Consider the following 22,927-nt stretch of genomic DNA (forward strand, 5'->3'; position numbering starts at 1 on the left):
CATATTGCGGTCATCCAGATTGAAGTGTTTCATATAAAAATCACACTTATGCATAATACCTTGCTGAACTTACTTTATTTTGCAAAATGCCGGACCTGAACAAGTCAAGTGTGACAGTCAATCCTCTTTTTGAATCGCTGGTATTCTCTTCTCTCATTACAGACATTGACACCAATAACTCATTGACGTTTCATTCACTGTTTTATTTGACGTAAACTTACATGATACTTGACAATACCATAAACAGTACACTATCCCATGCTGACACCAGTAAAAGATGAATAAATTTAACACCACTATACCTGTTATGGTGTTTCATGAGATTTCCTAAATCACAAATATGAACTTCATTCAATAAAACCATGAAAACTTCTACTGCCTACCAAATTACTACTTCTGTGTATTGAAAACAAAGTATACTCATAAATATTAAATAAAATTTAAACTAGCAAATTTAAAGCAACAATGTCTTTTTATAACAATTTTTAAACATGTTAATTGGATACCTACAATCAAGCTTTACATTGCTCATGCAATTGTATTGAACTCCCTAAATTCAATAAACCTTCCAAGCCAACTGAAGGTATTCATGTAGTCTGAGCTAGGGAGTCCAGATCCATTCTTAACCCAGTACATATAGGCATGACACATAATACAGTGTAGTGGTTCACTCCTTACTCCATAGAATAGTATCAATCTAACTGCACCTGGAAACCAGCACTCTTTTTCAATTTCGTCTGATCCTCCTATAATGTCAGGTTCAAATACTGATTATTGGCATTATAATAACATTTCTTAAATATGTTACGAAGAGACAATGGCCCTTTAATTAAGGATATCTGAGAAAGAAATTGACAGAAAATACCAAATGTTTAATATGGTAAATAACTATGGTACCCTGTTTGACTAGATGTCTGCAGATTTAAATATGCCATCAACAGTCTATCTGAATTACTCCATATCAATTACTCAGTCAAAATTACTATTGATACTTTTTTCATGCCTAGTTCATCTTTCCTTCCTTCATAACTTGAATTATACCTTGCATAAGAGATTACCATGTAAAAGCATGTATTTTTATCAGGAATATCCATCAGAAAATTTGTGCCTCAGGTTTCAACAGAAAACAAAGACAGCAACATCTCTGCAATCTGTTTATCAACTAATCAAAAATAAATGACCTCTAGGAAAACATCCCTGTTACAACGTAAATTGACAATCATTTTGTAGAGGTCTTCAGATTTGAAGACAGTGTAGATGGAAATAACGACACCAGGGGGCATGAAATATTAAATCCATGTATCATCATAAAATAATCAACATGTAACTACTGCCAAGTTTTCAACATGTACTTCCTGTAGCAGTTGTAGATAAATCTAGAAATAGAAGCGTACCTTCTGGTTCAGTAAAAGGAATATTATTCTATGTCATTCACTGGATATTGATATGATGCAAAAACCTTTGTATGAAATGTGATGCAAATTAAATTTCAAGGTACATAAATTTTAAAAATATATTCTAAACCTTTTTATTGGAAGGCAATATTAGGATCCTGCTAAATTCTTTTTTCTATCATTTGGCTTGTTGAGCGACTTTATGTACTGTTGCTCTTGCAACTTTATACGGCATGTATTTCATAAAAAAGAACCTAACAGAATCCTCGCCGACTTTGAAAACTTCCATCTTTGATTGGATTTCTCTAGGTGTTTTGTAACATGCATGTTTGGGTGTATATGGAACCTTCAGGTCAGTTATCACCTCCTTGATATCATCATCATCTTTCGGTTTTCTACTTCGTAATGGCGGTAACCGTTCCTCATGGCTTTCATCAGGAACTCCTGAACACCGACTTTCTTCTTTCTTATCAGACTCATCACCTGTGATAAATCAGTTAATAATTAAGGTAGAATGCGCCTTGGAGACAGATGAATGGATTTTCAAATTTATCCAATACCTTTCAAAGCAACTGCTTGTTTGGGCTCATGTTGAAGCTCTGGGAGCAAATGAAGCTTTCACCAGCTAATTTTTTTGAAAATTACAAATTTAATTTTTCTCCATAAAGTTGACATCGGGATGGCAGCCATTTTGAATTTCAAGTGTAAGTTAAAGTTTGGTAATTTGTTTCTCTGTTACTAAAGTTTGCACAGTGGTCTCGCATTTTCATTCATGATTTTAAAACAGCATGATGTAAGGTGATTAGGTTCATACTAGCAATGCACCACTATGGAACCATTTTCATGGACATGCTCATACTTTCATTGTAGACAAGCCAGGACACATTTCACCCTTTACACGACAATTTGATACAAAATAGAGAGTTTAGAAATTGGTATACAAGTTGAGTAATTAAATGTCACTTCAAATGACAGTCCACAAGAAAATACAGAAAAAATATGCCTTTATTGTTGGAAACTTCAACTGAAAACAGATGATCTATTTACTTGAATAAATAGGTATAAACACTGTCATTGTCAATATCTGGCTAGCAGATTATGGCTCGCAGATTATGGTTAGCAGATTATATGGTTAGCAGATTATTGTTGGCAGATTATGGCTTACCGGATAGCAGATCATCATGTTGAATAATGGACACTGTCTTAAGTGGAGCAGGTTCCCATGTGTACACTTCAACTGATGGAATATTACCAATGAGAACTGGGGTATTCACCTTAATCACTGTCTCGGCTAAGTTGGCAATTTTTACAATAAACTGCAATAAAAGATGCAGATGGACTTGTTTAACGCTTGATAACTTGAAATAATGCTTTGACTGTTTGAGCAGAAATAAACTCGGCTTATACAAAATATCAATTGTTACACTGAAATAAAATCATGTGAAATTTCTTCACAACATCTTGATCTTTCTCCAGTTTTATTGACTCTGCCATTTGTGACACGCTGTATGAAAGCTATTATTGGTTTGTTTGTTTGCTGTGTCACTTACCTCCAAGTAATACTTGACATTGATATAATCAAATCCTTCAAGATCAGTGGGAGGAAGTGGTGGTATTTCAATATCACCCTCTATTCTCCGTGTGACCTCAGCTTCTAATCCAGGACCTTTGATTTTAACCAGTTCAGTTTCTTCTTCGCGTAGACACAGTTTCTTGGATGAGTCCCGTCGATGGCCGTAGCATGATGTTAACTACATTACAAGGATTGGAGAATCTCTTTCAGTGGAGAGGATCTTTCAATGTTAAAGGGACAAAGTCGGCCATTTTTCATAAATTTTGTTTGATACGAGATACTACTTATATTGTTTGACATGTTGAAAGATACTGAATGGGTGACCATGCATATATTCGACCCCCGTTTTAGACATGACACATGAAACCATCACAAAAATGAATTTATGGTCATGACCATTAATTCATTTTCACGCTGGTTTCATTAAAATTGTCTAAAAATGGGGTCGAATATATGCATGGTCATCCATTCATTCAGTATCTTTCAACATGTTAAACAATATAAGCAGTATCTCGTATCAAACAAAATTCATGAAAAATGGCCGACTTTGTCCAGTTAAAGTTACAATGTTGCCAACAATTTGGAATGTGCACAGGGAGCAAAAGGCCACTGGTTAGACTTGTTATGTAAAGCCAATGGCCATTGGTTACCCATTGGTATATAACACCAATGGTTATTGGTTAAGCATTGCTTGGCAAATACATGACTATGCATGGCATGACATGGGTATGTAACAACAATTACATAATACCAGTATAATATGGTGAAAATACAGCCATCTTATTGGTTGCCATTTGAAGATAACAGTGCTATGGTCACCTTTTAGATTCCGTCCGCATGGCCCTGAACATGAATGAATTTTCAACAATGTAAACATCCATCCAGAGGGTTTGTTTCATTCTGGACAGACCCTTGAAACTATCAATATCTTGTAGGATAACATGAGCTAAAAGGTCCTTGAACATGCAAACGATGAAGAATTACAGTCAGCTAACTTTACAGGTACATCAAAGATACGAAGGACAGTGGCAGAATTGACAATGCCAGTTTACCTGTACAAGAATGGCCTTCATTTTCTTGACTCGATGACGGCTGTGATTGATAACATGTACTGTGTAGTGAAGAACTTCACCAGGAACGTAGCCACTTCTGTCAGTTTGAACTTTAACATGAATAGTTTTCAGAGTCATAATCCCCTGGGCAACTTCCACTTCATTACCACTTTCAACAGGAGACTAAAACAGACATGAAAAAAAGACCTCTTTGTCAGTGTGAGATATTGTTCTAAAGATCATTTACACAGTATATGTAACACAGAAATCTATTATAAACTATAGTTACTCATTAAAATGTCCACAACGAGAATAATTTTCAGGGTCCATACACTCAAAGTCACTTAAAATTCACTGACTTTCAAGGACTCTTTTCCAGCAAATTTTGAGGATTTTGGGAAGTCCAAATACCATTGTCCATGGCAGCATATGTGAGATTTTATCATTTATGTATGACAATTTACATGTCATTTTTATCATTATCATAACCATCAATTTCACCATTTTGAAAAATTGTCAGTAGCCTTTAATTTTTCAAGGACTTTCCGGAAGCTTAATTTCATTTTCAAGGATATTCCAAGAATCTTTAAAGTACATTTACCAATGATTTTGACGATGAGATACAGCTAGATATTGATACACTACCTAATTAGGTTTGTCAGTTTGCTCGCGAATTTACCCTTTTAGTGGTCAACTTTTACAACTTTGCGCCAACATCAGACAGACTAAAACAGCAGGTGACGCAGCAAGATGTCTGTAAACTAATTTACTATGTAGTATGTTTATATCTTTACAGCAGCTATCAGTTTCAATGGTGACACACACAGAGACTGGTTGCCAAGTTTTACAAGCAGTTCAAATTCACGGAGAGGTGGTAAAAGAACGACGTTACTGCAAATTTAGACTCAGAGGACAGTGTTCTTTGTAGTTGAATATCAATAAAGTTCATGACTTCAAAATAATAGAGTGATGTGTAAAATGAACAAACTTTACTTTGAACTGCTTGTAAAACTTGGCAACCAGTCTCTGTGTGTGTCACCATTGAAACTGATAGCTGCTGTAAAGATATAAACATACTACATAGTAAATTAGTTTACAGACATCTTGCTGCGTCACCTGCTGTTTTAGTCTGTCTGATGTTGGCGCAAAGTTGTAAAAGTTGACCACTAAAAGGGTAAATTCGCGAGCAAACTGACAAACCTAATTAGGTAGTGTATCAATATCCAGCTGTATCTCATCGTCAAAATCATTGGTAAATGTACTGTAAATTTCAAGGACTTTCTAGGAGTGTAAATATATACTCCTGAATTTTCTGATTACACCGTAAGATGATGATGGTACTCATCATGAAGACTGACAATGACTATGGCACGAATCAAAACCAAGATGATGTAAGACTGGCATAACTATGAAATGAAGGTAGACCCTCAGAGTTTCTGCTGCTTCAAAGTTTCTAATCTCTGACCCACATTGAATTATCCCAATGGTCTGGATAAGCCAGCCAAAACAGAACAACAGCTTGCTTGTCTGGGCACTGAGAACCAAATTTGCAGAGGGTATTAGAGTTTGGTGATAGAGAAAGACATGGATAGTAGCGTGTTAGAAATCAACAATAGAGAATGATGTGGATGATAGCGTATTAGAAATTAACAATAGAGAATGATGTGGATGATAGGGTATTAGAAATTAACAATAGAGAATGATGTGGATGATAGGGTATTGGAAATTAACAATAGGGAATGATGTGGATGATAGGGTATTGGAAATTAACAATAGGGAATGATGTGGATGATAGCGTATTAGAAATCAACAATAGAAAATGATGTGGATGATAGGGTATTGGAAATTAACAATAGTGAATGATGTGGATGATAGGGTATTAGAAATCAACAATAGAGAATGATGTGGATGATAGGGTATTGGAAATTAACAATAGGGAATGATGTGGATGATAGGGTATTGGAAATTAACAATAGGGAATGATGTGGATGATAGGGTATTGGAAATTAACAATAGAGAATGATGTGGATGATAGGGTATTGGAAATCAACAATAGAAAATGATGTTGATGATAGGGTATTAGAAAGCAACAATAGAAAATGATGTGGATGATAGTGTATTGGAAATCAACAATAGAAAATGATGTGGATGATAGGGTATTAGAAAGCAACAATAGAGAATGATGTGGATGATAGCGTATTGGAAATCAACAATAGAAAATGATGTGGATGATAGGGTATTGGAAATTAACAATAGAGAATGATATGGATGATAGGGTATTGGAAATCAACAATAGGGAATGATGCGGATGATAGCGTATTAGAAATCAACAATAGAAAATGATGTGGATGATAGTGTATTGGAAATCAACAATAGAAAATGATGTTGGTGATAGGGTATTGGAAATCAACAATAGAGAATGATGGTGATGATAGGGTATTAGAAATCAATAACAGAGAATGATGTGGATGATAAAGTATTAGAAATTAACAATTAAGAATGATATGGATGATAGAGAAAATGATGAATGTAAATTTATGATAACAATAGTATGGAATATTTTTTTGCATGGAGGATAACATACAAAAATGTGACCGTTATACTGAACAGTACTCTGTTTCACAAACATCAACCTCTGAAGAACTTAAGAATGAAAACATATCCTGGATGAATGATATCAGAATTACGGTACAATTTTTTCACATCTATTTACCAAGCACTTTGCACTGACTTGTACTTATGGTACATCTTGCCATATATTGCTAAATCCTATTTCAGATGGAATTCCATCAAGACATAAGCTGAGAGATGGAGATTATAGGAAATAAACGAGCTTTAGTTCCGGAAAGGTCATGGTATTAATCGTTCCATCGCAGAAGGAAAATCACCACAAACTAAATTAGAGGTTCATTTGATTTCATTATTTTTCAGTTACATACAACATTTATGAGGATTCTCAGCTGTCTCATTATGTTTGGTGTACATGAGTTGTAGTTCAATACACTGAATGATATCTTGTCATTGACTGCTGTTCATACTATTATGGAACAATTGACCCCATGACCTCTCATTTAAACCTATGATGACACACTGAAGAGTAGATTTATGTATAGCAGTGTCTACGTGTTATTTCCATACTATCTAGACAGAGTGAATCATTTTGAAGACATACCCTAATATCAATTCTTTTCGACAGATCAACTGGTGGACCTGCCATGGAAAATCCTCTCACTCGGTAATGTTCACTTTTCCATGTCCTGTCAATCCGTGCTTCCACATAGTAGCGGACAAAACCATATTTTCCTTCATAGGAAGCTGGTAATGGTGTCTTTGGAAGCTTGAAGTGGAAAGGGAAGCGATACTTGCCACCGCTTACAGACGGTGGACGATTGTTTTGTGTTAAAGGCATTTCATTTCCTGAAATCAACAACAACACTGGATGATCAAGACCTGGAGGACAACAAAACTGTGGTGGATATTCACAAATCAGATATGATTTGCCACTGAGCAATATTGGCACAATGTACCAATCTAAATCTGCACTTTGCCATGGAATGTGTCTTGCCTATGCAGAGTGCTATAAGAAAAGCTGTACAGAAGCTAAAAGGAAATTAATGAGATACTAGCTGTTTCATACTATTATACATGCTACATGTATTTACAAAATAACATTAACAAATCAAGACATTTTTATCAGTCTCAGACATTCCTTCCAGTAGTCAAAGTGAAGTACATTAGACACTGGCAAGTTCTTTCAATATCAAGTACATGTAGATGGGAGAAGTCTCTCAAAAACTATACAGCAGTTGTATCATTCCTTTTGGCTCATTATTTCTCTTAGAGCTCATCAATTCAATATGGCATGAGGCATTTCGAACATGCCACAAGCCAACAAGATACAGATGAACCCACATCGAGATTCAGATATGTCATCGATGCTTTGTCTTCACTACACAAGAATGATCTGAGCATATAACCTTACATCAAAGAGTACCGGTAGTAACAGAGTCAACAGAGGCCATATGGACAAAAGTTGCACTTATGGCATGGTAGCTACTATTGACTTCATTCATATCATGGAAGACTATAATAACAGCTGGCAGTTGAAAGGTGACAATATTGTTTAGCATATGTTGATACTTGCAAAGCCCCCTGCACACATATACAGATATGCTACCATGCATACCATGCACAGACAAGACATGATTATCTGTGGACAGAGGAACATGCTAATTTCAGGTACAGTACAGGTAAATAGACAGAGCAATTTCAAGGAAATAAACTAGTTGCTGTGTTGACAAGAAATTGTTATGTCTGTCATGTGGTATCTTGGGACATGAAATGGGCAGTTCCATCTATTATCACATACCCATGCCCATATCGCTTCATCCTAGTTATGTCCACTGTAATATATCAGCCGTGATATTTCACTACAAACATCAAGACAAGCAAAGATAAACGTCACCGGTTTTGAAGTGCTCCCGAACTACATTTGCAATTTTATGGTAAACAACGTAAACAAACAAAATGGCTACCGCTCCCAACCTGCAAAGCTATGGGGAACACGGATATTTCGGGTTGCTTAATAGGGAAATAACATGTTGAGTCTTGTAATGTTATCACACGGATTTTCCGTTAAAGTTCTTGTATTTTTTAAACAAGCTCTAGCAAACATTCTGCCGTTCACACGGGACTGTCTACCTCCGAACAGGTAGCAAGCGCTTGGCATGACAGCAATGTCGCACGCGCGATGCCTGTTGACATGGCAACTCTCAGTGTAAACAAACAAAACAGTGGCCCTTCTCCGTGCCGTACAACTGCACAGACATTGATTGTATCAGGATGCCGACTGCCACTCTGCGAGACTTTACCTCAAAATACAGTCTCGCTAATTTCGCTTCAAAGTGAACAAATTCGAATAAAGTCATCCCAAGGATCATCGATATGAAATTTCAAAGCACAGACATACGCAGATTCTGAGTAGGTGATATTTCTAAACAAAAGAGACAAAACTTGCTTCCAAAATACAATCTTGCGAGTTTTGTTCCAATTTGAAGTAATTACACTAAGATCATCACCAGGATCCTGTACACTGAATTTCAAATTTATCGGACAAGTACTTTCTGAGGAACAGATTTTTGACAAAAGAAAGACAAAAATTGTCTTAAAATACAAAATTCCATATTTCATCTTAATTCAAACAAACCTAACCATGGTCATCTCTTGGATCTATTTGATAAATACCGGTATCTAAGCTGTGCTGAAGAAGATTTTTGAAAATATTTTGACAAATAATGGCAAAATTGCTTTAAAATATAGAAATGTGTATTTCATCACCATTTGAACAAATTTGCATAAGGTCATCCCTAGAGACCTTCACACCAAATATTACAGTTCTTTGACTATCAGTTCTGTAGCAGATTTTTGATCAAATATTGGATTTTTAGCTCATTTGAATGTTTTTGACAATGTCATGAAAAGAACATACAAATCATCTGGCTGTATATCCATGACACATCTACACACCAAATATCAAGTTTGTAAGTACTTCGGTTTTCATGATATTTGAGTAGATGGACGTCTTCATCAACACGCACATACATACATACATACATACATACATACATATACTGGTACACACACACACACACACACACACACACACACACACACACACACACACACACACACACACACACACACACACACACACAGAGGGTACGTACAGACTAATGCTGGATGTTGGACAAACACCCACACTAATAGCTTCTGTAGGTAGAGTCTATAGTAGCTAAAAAAAGACACTCTGCCTGTTAATATGTGGAGCTTTACTTTGGATGGGTTTTCAATGTTTCTATACAATTGTTGGTATGATGACAAAGTGCTGAATTCTGTCTTTGTATTTCTGTAAACAAGTTTCATTTTAACCTGTTTGAATAACCATGGTCCCTTTTGTGGAGGGGCCGTGGAATAACAATGTCATAATTTAACCATCATGTAGATCCCCTTCTCACTTGATTTTTGTCCAGCATTTGAAACAATGCTAATAACCCGATTTTAATGGTATTTCAATTATTTTTACGGCAAGTGTGTAAACAGTTGTATGGATTAAGTTAAAGGTAATTAAAACAGGGTTCGCAAAGGCCATTTTACTCTTACATACAACCTGTAATTTTGAACACATAATGTCACCCTAATAATTTCTACTACCATGAAATAGCTCTCAATCATGACATCATTATTCCTGGAAAAATGATAATGAGGACATTGTTCATATCAACTGAACTGTGGACTGCAAATAAACCTCTTAGTGGATGGTTGTGTCTTGTTATGGTAATTGTGCACGATAACATGTTACAAAATCCTGAGTTACTGGTATTTGACCTAAAAGAAGAAATTCAAGTGTTTTGTAATATAGAGGACAATACAGCCTTTACAATATTATGGGCAACTGCTTCACTGCAGCTGGTTGATGCAATTTAATCCTTTCAGTTTGTTTTCAGAACACTAAACCTTTATGTTTCTTTCACAATCATCCTTGCTTGAAACATTTTGAACATTTGCAATGTACACAGACTGTTTTAATCTGAATCTTAATACTGTGGTTCCTCTGCTGGTACGGTCAACTGATGCAGCTTCCAGTAATCAGTCTGATGCAGCACGACATTTAGTGACACACAGCCCTGGCTGACATTATAATAATTTTACCTTGGAATCTAAGAATAACATTTGCAAGAAAATAGCTGGTGGTTTTGATATTTTTATAAATGTGGCCTGCAGAGCCAGTCAATGGGCATCATTAGGCGTACCACTAAAAATACGCATCTTTCATTACAACTGGAATACAATTTCCATGTGAAATACGGTATCTTGGGGCTTTGCAGCAAGCCGAGGTCACTTATTGTGTAACAGATTATTGCTTAACACTACACATGGTTCTGATTCGTTTGGGTCAAATCTGACCATTGGCATGCTTTGTGAGACTTTGGTGTTGTCACATTTGTCTTGTGCAGGTACTGATCATGGTGTATCTTATCTTGATGCATAGGTTATCACATGGCTTTCCTAAATCACATCAAATTTTCCTGCATCGCCAGACATGTAAACGGTAACATCAACAGATATTGAACTATTGCAATTATCAAATATTCATACTGTCATATTTCGCAATTCTACATAATACAAGGTTAGGTGACTTATGACTCTTCGTTGCAACATTATAAGAACTCCAAGCCCATAATGATCAAATAACTATTGCTTCAATGGGAGTGAACCTTGTACTGTATGTTTTATCAACACGTCAAAATGTCTAGTTAAAGTTGTACACGAAATGCAGTCAGGCAGGTTTTGAACCATTGATTCTTGTTTAGTAATAGAAGAAGCCCAAAACATTTTTTGCTGCTTTGCCGGCTGTGCATGTCAAATGTATGTATTGTATATATACCGCCTTTCCCAAACAATGCACAGTGACTAGGTTAATATAGATTTTTAATGATATATTCCAAGTCATCCTCTCTATTATTATACATCTACCATCGAGAACAATAGAATTTTGCGTGCGCTAAAAAAGCCGTACGGAACGCCTGTCCCGTAACACGTACTGTTTCAAGGCACTCCATCCCCTGCAGCTGCATCTGCAGGTTCACTGTTGAACGGTTTCAAGGGACTCATTGAACGAGTGCCAGAACATGCCTGGTTTGCACTCCGTACGTTCGTGTGTAGTGCACACACACACACTATACAGAACTTGCAGAAGCGCGTTCGAGATAGCGTTCCACACTTGCGCTATAAATCGGAAGAAAAATTGTTGACATTGCACGAAAACGGTCACTACACTGACAATTTGATGCCCCTGTTACAAATGTAAGATGCATAATAATAAGGTTATTACAAAAATACCGCAAATGATGCACTCAGACATTGGCGATGCGCATCGCCCTCTGCTTCACGTCGGGCATATGCTGCGCCAATGTCCTTGTGTATCCAGATCTTGAATTCTTGCTCAATGTGGCAGTGTTTTGGGCCTTTTTGTTTTACCATCTTTGCTTCAAAGTTCAAATGCCGGGCAAAACACATAGATTTCCATTAAATGTATCCAAATTAATGTTTTGGTTCTTTAAATCATCATTAAATTTATTTTAATTTTCAATTACAATTAACAGCATTAAATTTTGCAAATCAAAACCAAACGATGGCAGATTCATGTAAAAATAGGAATATATACTGTATCATTCACAATATGCAGGGTGCACATTGGTCTAGCCACCAACCTGCACCGAGTTTAGACGAACACATATGATGTAGTACGCATTATGCAGGCCAGGATTTTAAGCCCTGCTTGTCAGTTTATGATTACTCAGGGCGAGAATGGGTAGAAATTTATCAGTTTGACCACAGAAAAGGAGAAAAGTCACTACACTGCAGGGTGTGTGAAATATCCTACTGGTATATAGTGAATTTCAGATTCAGATTCAGAATCAGAAAACTTTATTATCTCCTCTAGAGAAATTTACATGTGGTTCTGAACACCAAACACACAAAAATATTCATGAAATGAAATGAAAGAAGATGGTAAGACAGACACCGAGAACAACTTACCTTAGAAGATGCTGAGGCGACACCATACCACATCAGCCATGCAAGATATCACCTTGACCATAAACACATGAACATAGCATATCATGCAGAGTGGATCAGATATTGCTACCTTAGATTGACAAACGACAGAAAAAAAGGCTTAGATTGACCATAGACAGTCGAGAAACTTTCTCGACTGTCTATGGATTGACAAACGAAAGAAAAAAGGTTACCCTATTACTGTCAGTGGCCCAGATATAATTTGGTATCTAGAACATTCAGCAATGTTGCAATGCAGGCAATGAATGATATGAGAGAGAAACAAAACCAGGACCTCATCATAGGATATACTTAATAACATTGTGTTCTAGCCTAAAATGCAGTCAGTATGACCAGGTAAAGTTTGTTTGTCATCAGTGTAATCAACCATCTTGGAGATGTATGATGTACTGACATTTCATGCATTCTTGAAACTTCTCAAGATCCTCCATGATTTTACTTCCTTCAGAATGTTATCCAATTCCCTTCTTAGGTCACAGGTGAAGACACAAAACTCAGTATAGCTGTTTCATATTTTTCATATTTTTCAGAAAGGAAAGAAAGCCACTACAGAAAGGAAAGAAAGCCACTACAGAAGAGAGACAGAAAAATATTTTATCGGTCATGGCATTTTGCCAAATTTTAGCTCATGGAGTACGCTGTACAGCTGACACCAAAGTACTAAATAATCATATGTAGCTGTTAATTAAGTCGCAATCTAAAACTTTATGAAATGCAATCTACGGTATGGTAAAATTCCCATTTGAAACCACTGCACACTAGAATTAGTGACTGGAAAATGACCTTGGGGCTTTGTATCAAATCAATGCCACCTTTCCGATATGCACACAGCATAACACATGTTTTATATAGCCACTACAAGAGCCATATGTGGATCAGCTAATTAACAGAGGATTCCTAAAAGAGTTTATTACACTAATCCCCTGATTTTGTAATCACAGTAAGAACTACATTACGTAGGATTAACAAAAGAGGTATCAATACACTTACGTAATGTGATATTGATGATGTGAAATGGGACACATCTAAATCAAACAAAGACAGAGTCTGATCTTCCAGAACGGTCAGACTTTGCTAATATGGATGGGCAGAATGCACGGCATTGCTTAAGTTGGGCTCAAATACTGAAATACACTGAAATTTGTGCTGGTTTAAGATAAGATAGCAGGTGCAAACTGTCGGATTCTATCAGTGAATAATAGTATTGGTGTGGAACAGCTGAATATTTAAAAAAATCCTAAACCATGGGATTAATGTGCATGTAAGGAGTATATAAACAGTAAACAGGTGAACTGTAAAAATTGGTGCCAGTTGTGGTAGTTCAAATAAGGTACACTGAAATGTGAAAGATAATTGATCATCTTAATCATAAGTGGCACTCCCATTTGGTAACATTTTTAAAACACATTTTTTTAGTGCCAACGGTCGATATTTGACGTGGCGACTGCGCGCGGATCGCGAGATATCGATAAAAACATGTCTTCAAAAAAGTAAAAGTTTGAATTCCGGTGGCCCACCTAAATTCAGCTTCCGAACATCGAACGTTCGGCACTGGGGCCATTGTCAACTAAGCTATGGAGTACGAGTCTACACTGACGCTGCTGTACGCCACAGTACCACTTGCCTCGGTGATCGGTCATGCCCTGTGGGAGAAAGCTGAGTCTTACTGACTTGGTGAAAAACGAAAAACAATTTTTGCTGATTCCACCAGAATTCGCATAGGTGACTAGCCCAGTTACGTGCGGTTGATACATAGCGGCCGCCGCGTCGTATGCATAGACGCATACTACGCGCGCGCGAACCAACACGTTCAGTGTGGCAGACGACAAAATGTAGTCATCGGAGGCGGCTAATATTTAACACGTAAAAACTTATGTTTATTTAGTATTGGTTAAAAATATAATACAACTGATTAAGATAATGACAACGACAAAGCTAAGAAGAAGTTTTCAAAAACTGACCTGTGGTAAAGTCATAATGCTGTATATAAAGTCTTCGCAGTGGGAGGTAAAATTGCGTCGTTCGAACTTATTATGGACTCCCTAGAATATTGTCAATCAGCACAACAACAAACCTTAGATGGATTTCGCGTCATAATCACAAACGATCGTAAAACTCAGGAATGTGAAAAATACGCTCGGGAAATGACATGTTTTTATCGATATATCGCATTCCGCGTGCAGTCGCCACGTCAATATCGACCGTTGGCATTAAAAAAATGTGTTTTAAAAATGTTACCAAATGGGAGTGCCTCTTTAATCATGACTAAAACAATGATAACTTCTAAGAAAAATCGTGCCAAACTGCCGCTAAATGGATCATGATTAATGTCTACTAAAAGGATAGTTTCTAGGAAATTGGGTCCACAGACGATATTTAGATTATGTCTCTAGTGAAAATTTGTGATTCCAAAAATCTATACAAGCAGTGTTGAATAACACACAGTGAGATTTGCAATTTTAAACATGGTTGGGAATCTCAATCATGTGACTAAATTTTTTTTACGCATTTGATCACAGTTATAATGAGCTGTGGGCACTGCCATGTTCTCTAAGAGCAGAATGTGATCAGTAAGAGCCATAAATGGACAGTTTTTTCTTTTGCTGTTGTTTTTATTAGTATGTTATTTTTTTTGGTAAATTGAGGTGTTTGTACATCTCCCACAACTGTAGATTCTCAGAGCATTTTCCGTTGGTGACAAATACATTACCTGTCATAGACACCACAGTCTTATGTACAAAATCTGACTCATATCCCACATAACCAGTGATTTCATGTCGAAACAGAGTCTTGTAAGCTTCATGCACTACTTTCCTGTAGTGTTCATTCACATATTCCCTCCATTTGACGCAGGCATCACCAGAGAATTTGACATGAAATCCTGCCAAAGAAAAGGGGATATGGATTCAATAGCAATTTAACATACCTTGTGTATTAACTTATAACAAGTCATCGTTGATGACACAGTCCCCGCTTGTCCATTTGTTATAATCTTTGGTGTCTAGGTAGCTGTGGAATGTCATTGATGCAACGGGTGCATCAGGCCTGTGACTTGCATAATAAAGTAATCTGAGGAACGTTCAATAAAAGACTAATCTCTGCTGGTGTTGACCACTAAAGGAACTTTTGATTACATCACACATAACGATGCCCTCACTGCCTCTAGTGTCATGACAGCACATACTATACACATGGTTTGGTGGAATTTTCGAAATGGTATGGGATCGGGTATGTTGTTGTAATCAGCCATTTTGGATCATATAATGAAACAAATTAATGTGCACAAGAATGCAGCCATATCACGTTTAAACAAACTCAGTCCATTGAAGGACAGTGACCTATGTTTATAAATTTGAAATCAAATGGCTGTCTATTGACCATATGGATCGTAGCACAAAATAAGTAGACATGCATAAGTATGCCATAGTACTTTATCTTTGTACCAAGTCTCAACACAGGCTCCTCAACAACATTGGATAAGGAATATTTGCATATGATTAAGCCTCAAAGACATGAAAAAATCCAAAAATGACAATCTGGCAGCCATATTGGAACATGTCACGAAGTAAATTGACATGTATACATGTATGTGTGCCATAGTGCTTGATCTTTGTGCCAAGTTTGGACAAAATGGGTTTAATGACCTTTGAATTATGCTTCAAAGACATGTAAATTCCAACAAAATGGCAGTTCTGCAGCCATATTGGATCCTATCGCAAGGTTAATTGATACATGCATATGTATGCCATAGTGCTTTGCCTTTGTGCCAAGTTTGAACAAAATCAGTTCAAGGATGTTTGAGTTATGGTTCAGAAGCATGAGAAAATCGCAAAAAAATGGACGCCTGTCGACCATATTGAATCATATCATAAATAAAGTGGCGTTCATATGAAGGGCATAATGTTTTGCTTTTGTGCCAAATTTGAACAGAATCGGTTCAAGGATGTCTGAGTTATGGTCCAAAGACATGAAAAATCGCAACAAAATGGCTGCCTCACGCCCATATTGGATCGTATCACAAAATAATTTTACATGCACATGAAGGCCATAGTGTTATGCCTTTGTGCCAAGTTTTAACAGAATCTGTTCAAGGATGTCTGAGTTATGATCCAAAAACATGAAAGATCCCAATAAAATGGCCGCCTCACGCCCATATTGGATCGTATCGCAATATAATTTGACAAGCATATGTAGGCCATAGTGTTATGCCTTTGTGCAAAGTTTGAACAGAATTGGTTCAAGGATATTTGAGTTATGGTTCAAAGACATGAAAAAATTGCAAACAAAATGGCCGCCTCACGGCCATGTTGGATCGTATCGCAAAATAATTTGACATGCACATGTAGGCCATAGTGTTATGCCTTTGTGCCAAGGTTGAACAGAATATGTTCAAGGATGTCTGAGTTATGGTCCAAAGACATGAAAAATCGCAACAAAATGGCCGCCTCGCAGCCATATTGGATCGTATCGCGAAATAATTTGACATGGATATGAAAGCCATAGTGTTATGCCTTTGTGCCAAGTTTGAACAGAATATGTTCAAGGATGTTTGAGTTATGGTCCAAAGACATGAAAAATCGCAACAAAATTGCTGCCTCGCGGCCATATTGGATCGTATAATAAAATAAATCGATGTGCATCTGTAGGTCATAGTGCTATGCCTTTGTGTCAAGTTTGAACGAAATTGGTTCAACAGTGTCTGAGAAACTGTTGATGACGGACGGACGGACGGACGGACGGACGGACGCACAGACGGGACCCAATCTATAAGTCCCCGCCGGACTTCGTCCGCGGGGACTAATAAGACTATAACTAGTCTGTGTGTCATAAAAGAACTGGTAATTATTTTTAAGGCATATACTGGTACATAACTAATATTCTGAGCTATCCATCATAAACTCATAAATGGTGCACACGAACAACAAATCTTATCGGCAACCCAACCTTCGATGAAATTCAATGTTTCAAAATAGTAAGTTACATATTTATGTTATCCTATTATAGACAATGTACTTAATTGTGACAGTTCAGAAATGTCCAAAACATAGACTGTCAGTTTGTGCTCATAGGGTCAGTTTATTACAACCAGTCCACTTTCCTATCTATAATGGTTCACCAAGTGTTCAAGGTCTGTTATTTCTAGTACATGATATTTACACAGGCATCCTGCGGATTCACTGGTAATGTAGATCCACTGGTACTGTCACAGGGTATTGCAGGCACTATTTGTCTAGGAATTATATGCAATAGAATTATCAGTGTATGCATAGCATTGGACAGGTATATTTCTGGTCCAAACACAAATACAAACTACAAGTAGACTAGTGTTGTGTACCAGGTTAAAAGGGAACAGCAGCTTGCTGCTGCATCTGCCTTCTTCAGTCGAATGCTCCAAGTCCATGCTTTCAGTCTTGTAAACAGTTAAACATTATTAGATCTAGATGGCCAGTAAAATTTCCTCATTCAAGCTGTTCTGGGACAATGTGCTCCTGCAGCCTGCCATGTACATAAAACTTCAATCTGTATACAGACATAAAAACAATCTCCCCAAGTTATATGCTAATCCCAAATATTTTCCTTGAGCCTGATATACGGTATTAGCGTTCTGTAGCATTCTGTAGATTGGCTTCAAAATTTCCATCTTAAAGGAACAGTTACTGTGTAGTTTTGGTGATTTTCTCACTATTTTTTATTTTTTAATGTCAACTACAATTTCTTGTTGTACTCCCAAAACCATGTTGAGATGCAGTTTAGCTTGTCAGCCCTGTACACGTGTAACCTGCATTGTTATTGTTGACAAGAGAATTCTGGTCCGGATTTTAATTCAAATGTTAACAATAACATTACTTTCTAGATGTACAGACGCTGTGTTGGCAAGCAAAATAGTAGCTGTTTTAATATGCATTGGGGAGTACAACAAGAATTAAAATTTTGACATCCAAAACAAAAATTCAATAAAAATTATCAAAAGTTACAGCTACTGGCCCTTTAAGGCTTAAACTTCCAACTGATTCACTTTTACCTTCTACACATGTAAAACATTAGTCTGTGCCCTGACAGATGAGGCAACTACCAACCTACTTTCAGGGTCACCTAAATTTAATAAAACTTGTCTAATTTCATTCATTTACCAGCAATTATAACAACCGTAAGAGATATGTGAGATAGAAAATACACAATGTTATCTTCAAATTCATTTGAAATGACCAACACGAAGTGAGCTGAGACACATTTGTCCATAGTACTGACAATAAATTGTTCGACTTGTTACCATGAGTCATTAAATTCAGTCTAGACACCTCCAAATGGCACCCCAAAAATGTTGCTCTTTTCATGGGCCTGAAAATTCTGTCTGGCTCTGCACTGCATTTGAAAAGAAATATTTGATGTATTGTAATTAAATGGGTTATTAATTCACTCCTTGGATATTTACCTTTTCTTTACGGTAACATGAATAGACCGAACACCTCAGACAGCAATGTCTGCTTCAATTCATACAATAGGCACTGCAGACAAGCACATGTTCTCTTCAGTACAGGTCAATGACTTGTAAAATAAGTGACATATTATGATAATGGGAGGTTTCATAAACGGGGTTTTGGCTTACACAATGGGTCATCCTACAAAGAAATTATAAAACTGGGGGTTCAGCACACAGTTAAAATTAGCAATTCACAGGTATAAAGAACGCAATGACACTGGACAGCAGTATAGAACACATCTTGATAATATATACCTTTGTCCCACTTTTGTTGTCAAACCTTGTGCACTATTTCTTTAAAGCTAAAAAGGCGGTCTTTCTGATCTTGTCCAAAATCAATATTATCAAAGCATAAAATAAATGAAACCTCACTGTGACTGAAGTAACTGCTATGTGATATGTAAGTTGACTCTCAGTAACGACTCATTTGTTGATACATTCATAAATACCAGTATTTTGTTAGTAACATTATATCACTGTCTGCTTGCTGTCAATGTTGTACAGCTCCTTGAAAAGAAAATGGATACTGATTTGTTCAATAAAGATTAAAGCATGGTTTCCTTATAGTTTTAAAGTATTAAATTTGACTTGCGGAGATTAAAACTTTCTTGCCAAACCATAACTCTCTTCAGTCAAAACTGTGATTCACATCATTCATGTTATCTTGCCAAAACTGGGTTTCCATTCCATGGTGTCTTCTCCAAAGCACACTATTGTGTTATTTTCCACCTGTTATACTTGGCTTGCCCCTTGATGAAAGGTTGCAAGGGCAAATATTGTCCCTTTGCTGCACTATAGGTAGTTTGGACTTTGGCAGAACTCCGGCAAATACATATTAGAGTTCCCCTCCCCAATTACTATTTTGAATAATGTCCATGAAAACACTGATTCTGACTATTAGTATAACCAGTTTATTCCTGTCTTTCCCTTGTCAGTTAAGATTAAAATCAAGTTGAAAGATAGCTAGACATGTTATAATAAACTGAGGAGGATGCTGAGCCAATCAGTAAGTTGTTACTTACATTTGAGCTGGTCTGTGCAGCTTGAACATTTTGCAGGACACAAGCTAGGCAGTCAACAACTGCTTGTGCTGTCGTGGCCTTTCCTAGCTGGTGCTGCTTGAACGTTTCAGTAGACTTAAAATCTTGTTGATATTTGTAACCATATGGCATCTAGGTAATGCAAAGTTGTGGAAATAATTGAATTTGAAATGGAGCTAAGCCACCTCCATCCCCTGGTGCAATGAGGTTTGTTTATGTTCACAGATGAATATCAACTTTTTCTTAATCTTGTCAGAGCGTATGGGGTAGAGTAACCGTGACCTTGTCGTGTAAAATTTGATGTATGTGTGTGTATGTGTGTGTGTATGTGTATTGCTCAGACTAGCAAAGGCCACGAGCAGCGGCCCTACTAATTACTGCCCGTGACCTGGTTACAGGTTCTAGGTTGTCATTTTCTTGAAATTTACCAAATTGTACTGCCCCACTCCCCCCCCCCCTCAAAATTTGGCAAATTTCACTAATTTCTAATCCCCTACGTAAGCCCATGAAGGTAGGAAGTCTCCCTCCATCGTGTAAGCCCGAGGTATAGGGAGTTGGGGTTTACATGGACTGCTGCACCAAAAACTGACAACTCTGCAAGCAGAACTCCCCTCATCCCCGCTCTTGATGACGTTTAAACAAAGGCGTAGATTCAATGCCGTGAGTTAATAAATTGTATCGAAAGTAAACACATTTTTGCTCTCCAAAAGACACATCATGGAATCTCATCACAATATTCAATATCAATGTGTGAGTGTGTACACCTCCATCATTTTTTCTCTTTCCATTTACTCTGGGTAATACTGAGATTATAGGATATAAGATACGTATTATATTCATCATGATCAATATGGCGGCTCGCTATTTTTTATACCACTATTTGATTCCTACCTCGCACTGCCGTTTTATACCTTGGTTCGACTTCGAGGAGGAGCCATCCAGTGATTGTTTCCCCGGCTCTGTATACCTCCTTATCGTTTTCAAATTCTATTCGAAACACTTTTACTTTCATTTTTGAATACCGTGACAGTGCTTTACAAGGATATTCTGTGCGCTGGGGAGATGGATCATGTACTTTCGATCAGCTGTATAAACCACGTAAATACATTCAGATTCGGATACTAATGTGCACCAGGCAGCTTTTCGGAACTGTTCTCTGCACGGCACGGCACAGCACGGCATAGCTAGCAATGTAAGCATACTTAACAAACCCTAATTCAATCCTGCATCCGTCGTGATCATTGACTGGTACCAAATTGACAAAAATTTCGTGCGTCCAATTAATATGGAAAAGTCAATGTGAATCCGAACACAAAGCTGTCTCCAGCTTCACAGTATAGGTTAAGGGTCATCCAGGTACCAAAGCAAACGTGTGTGCCCTGTCACACTACAACTGTGCACTCATAGTTTGTGAACCTTCGTTGATCAGGAAACTCCGACTTTATCTAGTGTAACGTTTTGTTTTGGACTGTCCGCCAAAATGACAAGTATAGAGTATGACAAACTTTTGAGAAAATATAGCTCTTTGAAATGATAGGCCTTGACTTGCTCCAAGTCTGTGCGCATGTATTAAAATGTCAAAAACATAAGCTTACAAACAAACTTCAGCAAACTTCACGTTACAGCATAGGGTCCTCAATCTCCGATGATATTGATGATGATGATGATGATGATGATGATGATGATGATTAAGTATTTAAAAATGGAGAAACATAAAAATATATTTGGACTCTGTAAATTTGTTGTTGTTGTTGTTGTTATTATTATTGTTGTTGTTGTTGTTGATAGTATTTGCAGAAAAGAACAAAGTATGCGCTGCGAAATTCAATACAGTCTAACTTTAGGCTGTATTGAATTTTGCAGCATATATATATATATATATATATATATATATATATATATATATATATATATTATATATATGGGCTCTCTCTCTCTCTCTCTCTCTCTCTCTCTCTCTCTCTCTTCTCTCTCTCTCTCTCTCTCTCTCTCTCTCACACACTCTCTCTCTCTCCCCTTTGAGGCCTAATTTGTTGCTGTTGTTCTGTCGTAGTTGTTGATCGAACCTTTATTGTATTTATATATCAAGATCCCAAAAGGGATACGATTTCAACAAAGTCTTTACCTTACCTTATTCGCCGCGGTTTTGATCCCCTTTCGTCGCCCTATATAGAATTTTGACCGAGGTAATGTTGATAAAAATGTAGACTTTGACGGAAAATTGTAATTTGTGATTTGTCTTTCGGATTGTCTATTCTCAATTCTACTCAATTTGGAAGTGAGCACCCCCCCCCCCCTCTCCCGGAATGAATTTATAAAGAAGATGACACAGAAACGGTTTCAAAAAACCTTAATGTACGCAATTTTGAAGATATTTGTAGAGGTGTATTCCCGACGATGTATATTCCGGCCATCTTCCTGACTGACCTCGATTAGGGACCATCTGGCCTGCCTCGTCTGTCGAGAGTGCCCTGAATTGTCACTAATTATGTCAATAAGCTGAACCGATTGCATTGATCCTCACTGATAAGCTTAGTACCTGATAATTTACGATCGGGAAAACTGAAATCCTTGATTGCCAAGTTATTAAGAAATCTTGAAATTGTAAAACAGTACTAAATACTGGTTTAAATACTGGTATTAAGCTTCTATGGCGCCAAAACCATCTCAAATGCACTATCCCTCTTTCACAGGATATATAATTTGGGAGAATACGATCATTTTTTAAAGATTTATTGAAAGTGTTAGGC

At 37.0% G+C, this 22,927-nt stretch overlaps 1 protein-coding gene across 1 annotated transcript; it reads right to left on the reverse strand.

Moving 5' to 3' along the window:
- Positions 1 to 182: 182 nt before the first annotated feature.
- On the reverse strand, positions 183 to 21,279 carry LOC139121946 (arrestin domain-containing protein 3-like). Its single transcript, XM_070687284.1, has 7 exons — positions 21,069 to 21,279; positions 15,367 to 15,537; positions 7,192 to 7,436; positions 4,020 to 4,202; positions 2,945 to 3,145; positions 2,560 to 2,710; positions 183 to 1,877 (listed from the first exon to the last, which is right to left on the reverse strand). The coding sequence occupies exons 1-7, from the start codon at positions 21,187 to 21,189 to the stop codon at positions 1,573 to 1,575; spliced, it is 1,377 nt and encodes a 458-aa protein (XP_070543385.1). The 5' UTR covers positions 21,190 to 21,279; the 3' UTR covers positions 183 to 1,572.
- Between the last annotated feature and the right edge of the window lie 1,648 nt (positions 21,280 to 22,927).

This window comes from Ptychodera flava, chromosome 21 (genome assembly GCF_041260155.1).
Source record: "Ptychodera flava strain L36383 chromosome 21, AS_Pfla_20210202, whole genome shotgun sequence".
In the NCBI taxonomy this organism is placed as follows: domain Eukaryota; kingdom Metazoa; phylum Hemichordata; class Enteropneusta; family Ptychoderidae; genus Ptychodera; species Ptychodera flava.

What these genes read in the sequence shown, in the direction of transcription:
- LOC139121946 (XM_070687284.1), bottom strand. Translation starts at nt 21,189, where the DNA reads ATGAAAGTAAAAGTGTTTCGAATAGAATTTGAAAACGATAAGGAGGTA. An exon ending in CGAAAAGAATTGATATTAGG is followed by an intron (nt 4,203 to 7,191) that starts GTATGTCTTCAA and finishes TGTCTGTTTTAG; the next exon opens with TCTCCTGTTGAAAGTGGTAA. An exon ending in ACATGATGATCTGCTATCCG is followed by an intron (nt 1,878 to 2,559) that starts GTAAGCCATAAT and finishes GATTTATCACAG; the next exon opens with GTGATGAGTCTGATAAGAAA.